Here is a 6,450-nt window from a genome sequence, read left to right on the forward strand (position 1 = left end):
GAATTCTTTACTGATACGCATGTATCAGTATTGAGGATCTCAATAGACAGGTTGCAAAGAACTCGCAGCAGCCCTGCCCTGGCTCCGGCACGTCATTACCTGAGTGCACAGTATGTCCTAAGAGTTCCACCGAGGGAGATAGTCTGGACTTCGTAGAAGTTATAGGTGAAATACCAGCATTTCTTTTTGGCTGAGCATGTGAAACGTTTCAAGGGTTGTTTGAGTGACTGACTTTCTTCCCTTGCTCTAGGTCCCCACCTGCTTTGCATCTCACCATCGAGCAGACGGCCTGCTGGAAGTTGTTGCTGACCACCACATACAGTAACAGGTTGCCAAAGGTGTTCAGGGCAGCCAGCGGTCTAGAAACGATGTACGCCTCGTGGATCTGATTCTCAATGGAGCAGCTGATTGAAAGCAGGCGAGATTCAATCCGAATGACCCTCAAGATATGGAAAGGCAAAAAGCATATATAAAACACGAGGAGCAGCAGAATGGTTAGTCTTCGAGCTTTCTGCTTAAGGCAGCTGTGCGTCTGAGGTCCTTGTGTTAGGGTGTAGATAATCATCGTATAGCAAAGTGTCACGATTACCAAGGGGAGGCAGAAGGTGGTCGCCGTCAAAATTAGATTGTACCATTTGATGGTCGTGAGGTCATCTGAACTGGTGAGGTCGAGGCAGGCGGATCTGTTGGTCCTGGTGGTTGATGTGATCAGAAAGGTTATGGGCATGACGGCCACCAGTGAAATGGTCCACACCACCCCACAGGCCACCACGGCCCATCGAGTTTTATGGATGGAAAAGCAGCTCATCGGGTGAATAATGACAAAGTAGCGGAAGATGCTGAAACAGGTGAGAAAGAGGATGCTGCTATACAGGTTAAAATGGAAGCCGAAGCGGATGAACTTGCACATGAAATCCCCAAAGATCCAGTTTTCTCCACTGGCGTAGTAGTGAATCAGGAAGGGCAGGCTGGTGAGGTACAGCAGGTCCGTGCAGGCCAGGTTCAGCATGATGATCGTACTGCTTCTCCAGGGCCGCATCTTGAAGATGTACGTGGAAATTGCTACTGCGTTCCCGGGAAAGCCCACCAGGAAGATGATGCTATAAATAACTGGGAGGTAGTGCGTCTTGAGTGGGATCTTTTCATCAGTGCAGTTTCCAAGAGCAGCTGCGTAATTGGGGAAATCAGAAGCATTTGCAAAATCATCTAGTGGCCCATTCATGGTTGTCTCCTTTCATTTTGCAAGAAAACAAGAGAGTGCAGTTTGGCCATACGAATCGAGAGAAAGTAACTCGCTGATAAAGGAAAATAGAAAACATTACTGGTAGGATAATGAAAACAATGATCCACTTTTCAATGAAAATTGCTCTAACAGCCCAAATTTGCCACTCTTTCTCTTTAATCTCCAAAGAGACCCTGAGGAAGAAATTGAATTTCAAAGAAAATGACTGTAAGGCAAGTTACTAAAGACATCTAACAATAATATAAAAGTTAAATACTATGAGAAGTAAAATGAAGGACTGGGGTGGAAAACCCCACGTTGTAGCTGTAGAAGACGACTTGGCCAGGTTGCTGTTGAGGTATGCCCTAGAGTGTCACCATTAGAGACTTGACCACAGCAAGCGCCACCACTAATCACGTGTGAGACACCTCACCAATGTGTTACCTCTAAACTTGACAAAACGCTGAGGACATTTCTTCTTATCTCTATTTTACAGAAGAGACTAAAACCGCGACCTGTTCCTGGTAACACAACTAGTGGCACAGCTGGGATTTGAACCTATGTTTGTCTGACTTAGAACCCATTCTCTTTCCAAACTGCCTCACTGTGCTGCCTGTCCATCTGGATGACCCTAAATGAGGGATGCAATGCGAAGTGCAAAGGCACGACGGGACTGAATACCAGACATTTCTAAAATGTAGATTTCGTGCATTCCAACATCATATGTCTGGTAGATTTCATTTTCAGCTCTTCCAACCCATTTTAACAGGCAACATAATTTGCTCATGTTGTGGGGGGGGGGTGTTTGCAGGGGGAAGAGGAACAATAGCTTCATGCAGTGTTAAGAGCTAGGGTGCTATTGCCAGAGGTCCTGACCTTGACTCTGTTTAGCCAAAGAGTAGTTGTGTGTCCCTAAGCAAGTTGCTAACTCTCCAGGGCTGAGAGGAGTGGGATTTTAACCTTTCTTCTTCTTGCTTCTCAGTGTTTTCTAAAATTTTGACTGTGAATTTCTGCATGAAGATCATTTAAAAGAAGAATTACTTACGATTAGGTTATTATTCGGATGTAAACGCTGTTGGTAAAATGCATCCACTTACATATTTATGAAGCACCCACTGTGTATTAGTTAGGCACTCTGCCAGGTCCTACAGATACCAAATGAATAACATGCACAGATGTACAAGCCACTATCTCAGTCTACTCGGGGAGATGGACAGAGAAATTATTTTAACAAAATACAATGCTAACTCATGGAACTTTCAATATACCCCCCCACCAAAAGACACGAAAAACACTTGGAACACTACTGGGCACATAATAAGTGCTCAATAAATGTTAGGTGTTAATCACTAAGTCCTTTGATAGATGAATAGTACAAGGCTACTGATATTACAAAGAAGGGAGGGAACAGCTACTTAGAGAATAGGAGAGGGCACTAAAGGAACATCATTTAGGAGGGAACATTTCATCTGAAACTAGCAAGAAGAGAGGAAAGGCCTTCCAGGCAAAGGGAATAGCATGTGCAAAGGCACTGAGGTGTGACAGAGTTCAAGAGGTTTCAAGAGAAATCTCAGAATGCATTTAAACATTTATTACTTTTATTCTGAATGAATTGGGGAAAGAATAGTTCAGGGGTAGGAAGCCTGCCAGGCACTGAGGTGTGACAGAGTCCGAGAGGGCAGCTGTCAGGACCCACACGTGAGAGGCCAGCGCTCCCTGGGACCATGTATTACCAATCAAAAGCGAATGTTTCTCTCCTGGTTCAGTTAATTTACTCTCACTGGTATCGCTATTTGTAGAACTACCACAGACACAGAACTAAGGGTGACAGGAGTTAGGCACTGCTGACCAGCAAGGGTGCTGTGAAGCCAGAAAACCACAGTGGAGAGCTTTTCCCTTGACCAAAAGCCATAATGGGCTTATGCATGGAGAGAAGGCAGTCATTTAAACCCAAAAGAAAATGGTCAGGGTCAGGGAGTCACTGAAGTAGCACTTTCTGAAGTCTGTTCTTAGCAAGTCAAGATTCAAGACTGCTTATCCGTCAGCTCCTTGAAAGCAGAAGCAGGAAGTCACCTCGTACCCCAGGGGCCGACACACATATTTATTGTGTGGGCCTCAATAAATATTGTTGAATAAAAGAACCAAATATATATCTTGTGCCGCAAAGCTAGTAAAGCAGCAATGGTTATTCAAAAAAATAAAAAGTTTGATTCTTTCCTGGATTTTAAAATAAGGTGCAAAATTAATTTCTGTCATTGCAAATAAACGCCTGGCATGTTATGGGGCCATTTTAAACCGTAATCGTATCAGGAAAAGGCAGGCTGTAGGTAGAAACAACCACCTTATTGTTTTGAAAAACAACAGCAGCTTGGGATTTACTGAACAATGACTGACCACTTGTAAGGGAGCCGGGGTTGACCAAGAAGAGTCACCCCTCCCCCTAAACCTCACTGAAAGAATGGTTTGAGTTTACAAAATACGTGTGAAGTTAAGAACAGGAGACAAAAACTGGTCAGGGCTGTGAGCGAAGTAGAACGAGGCAGTTTCTTTCCTCGACAGTTCCAGAGTCCTGTGCAATTCACTGCTGCCACCAGAGCACCGGCTGACCACAAAGGCACCATTTGCATTCAGAGGACACTGTGGAATGATGTGCTGTATTCCCCACTGTGGATCTCAGACATGGGGCGGTTACAGACCCCCGAGGACTACTGTATGAACTCGAAAGAATGATCTATGAAGCTTCAACATAGCCAGATGGATACATTTGCACTAAAGTAGATGCCACACAAATAAAAGCAAGGACCAAAGATTTGGGAATTTTTTATGATGGAAAAAAAACTCCATCATTTTAGCCTCTACTTTTTTCTCTGAAATTGGGAAGACATTGGGAGTGTTTGAGCCTAGCTGCAGGATGTCAGTGTTTTGGGGATGCACAGCTCAGGACCGTCATCCTAAGGCCAGCCTGCATATGAACCTCACAGACTGGGATTGCAAGCTTCTGAGGATAAAGATGGCAGGACGCGGGACGTGGTATCTATTCAGGTGCAGCAGATGCTACTTTGTGTCCATAGAGGATTCTTGCCCACTTGGTGGGAACAAGTCAGGTGGGATTAATGAAGCAATGTGATTTTTCTAGGGTATCTGATAATTTTGTAATAAACTCCTTATCCAACAGCCCCCAACTGCTCTGCAGCTCCCCCTGCCACACCCTGGGCTCTTCTGGTGCTGAAAACCCAAGGCTAAGTTAACACCCGTTCTCTCCTCCTTTTCCCAAATTTCCAGTGGACCAGGGAGGGATAAACTTGGAACACTGCTCCTCTCGCCCTCCCTCAGAGGCCTTGGAAACCCCGCAGCTAGGGTTGCATGTGGTTACCAAGAAGAACCTTGGATAGACCTTTCATTCACAAAGATTCATCTTGGTTTCCTCATCTACCTATTTGTAAACTAATTTAATTTCGTACTTGTGGAAAGCGGACCAGTTCTCAGCCCAGACATACTTGTGAAGAGAGTGAACGTTGTCCTCCCTGGACCCTGAAGGACCCCTCTCCCCAACTCTTCCCTCAGACCCAAATTTCAAATAAGAATCTGCAACTCAGGTACCCTGACGAGTCTTAGGACCTGCCACATTGATGGGGCCCAAAGGTATGATTTTAGCTATTCGATCTTTGACATTCTCCAATCAAATAAAATCTATGGAAATGCACACACAGACACACAAAAGTTTTACATCCAATTTGGAGGTTTAGAGACAATCTTAAACTTGTTCGCTTAATCTATAGCAAAGACACAAAACAAGATACAATAAAGGCATAATAAAGGGAAATGTTTTTTTGGTGTGCTTGCTGAGGGGTTTGTGGGGCAGCGTCTCTGGGCTTTGCTAACACCATGAAGCCCAGAAGCATACGGTGTGATCTAAGTACGCATCCGGAGGGCGGAATCAATCGATGCCCCCAAAGTCCCCACGCTTGGTCGTGAAAAAGGTAGGAGAAATCCATAGTCTGGAACTTCTCCAGGCCTCCCTGAGACAAATCTCTGGCCATTCTAGGCTTTTATTTTGCCCAGATGCGCCCCTACCCCCTGCCAGGATGCGGGGTTGCTACTGCTGCCCCGAGATAAGAAGCTGGGGACGGGAGGCTCTGTTCCCGCTGGCTCAGGGCGTCCCGCAACCTGGGTCCCCGCTCCCGGATCAGCGCAGGTCCCCCATACCCGGCTCCCTCCCGCCCGCGGGGCCCGCTCCCCCCAGATCGCGGCTCACCTGGCACCCCAGGCGCGGCCGCCGTGCGCCCCGAGTGGCCGTCGGAGCGCGGCTGCGCCCTGGCGGCCGGACAGTCAGGAGCAGAGGCCAGCGCGCCGCCCCTGCCCCTCCCACCGCTCGGAGCCCACGCAGCAGGTGCGCCCCGGTCCCGCCCAGCAGTCAGAGGACAGCATCCTCCCTCGCTCACTTTCATGGCCAACACAGGAATAGCAGCTTCCTCTCCCGGGGATCGCTGGACATCCTCCATGTCTGTTTTGCGCGAAACTGGCCAAAGGGAGTATTCCCTTTGGGCAGTATTCCCAGGAGCAAACACAGCCTGGCAGGAGGGCTCTTGCACCAGGACAGTTGCGGTCCTGGGTCCTGTCATCTGGGTCCAGAACTATCACCTGCTTGTCCACAGTTCACGGCCTTTCATCTAGTATAGAGTGGAAGCAACTTAAATTCCGGCTCTCTAAATTGAAGACCTCCGCCAGAGGGTCTTTTCACTGTGTGCAATTACAGGCCTGCCCTCCACAGCTCAGCAAAGTGGTGTAAAAATAGTTTGTAACTGTGTGGGGAGAGCACCTGTCGGAATCTCCAGATCTAGGACGCAGCCCTGTTGCCATAACCTGAGAACAGCATTCTCCCTTCTCTGAAACCTGGCTACGCCATCCAAGAGAACCGGGCTCTGAATCATTGGATCCTGGGGTCCCTGACAGCATCAGAGACAAGTTTTCTGTATTGCCTGATGGGGACGCGTGGAGAAAGCCCCCTCTCCGCTCCGCCGTGAATGGGCGCTGAATGCCCCTTTTGCACTATCATGTTGATGGGCATTAAAGCAACCAGTCCATCCTCTGGGCGGGCCAGCCTGCAGGAGCAAAAATGTTAAACTAGGCATCCCAGAGCCCAAGTGAGAAGATCCTCCCTTGCTGATGGTTGGGACAGTACTATATTAGGTATTTTTATTAGTATGCTTATCATTATTTGAGTCCCA

General features: G+C 47.4%; 1 protein-coding gene across 1 annotated transcript; it reads right to left on the bottom strand.

Moving 5' to 3' along the window:
* Positions 1-208: 208 nt before the first annotated feature.
* OXGR1 (oxoglutarate receptor 1) lies at positions 209-1,222 on the bottom strand. Its single transcript, XM_059996265.1, has one exon. It carries the CDS (start codon positions 1,220-1,222, stop codon positions 209-211), a length of 1,014 nt encoding a protein of 337 aa, XP_059852248.1.
* Between the last annotated feature and the right edge of the window lie 5,228 nt (positions 1,223-6,450).

Source organism: Delphinus delphis, chromosome 18 (genome assembly GCF_949987515.2).
Source record: "Delphinus delphis chromosome 18, mDelDel1.2, whole genome shotgun sequence".
Taxonomy (NCBI): domain Eukaryota; kingdom Metazoa; phylum Chordata; class Mammalia; order Artiodactyla; family Delphinidae; genus Delphinus; species Delphinus delphis.

Excerpts from the sequence above, each read along its gene's own strand:
- OXGR1 (XM_059996265.1), bottom strand. The coding sequence starts at position 1,222 with ATGAATGGGCCACTAGATGATTTTGCAAATGCTTCTGATTTCCCCAAT.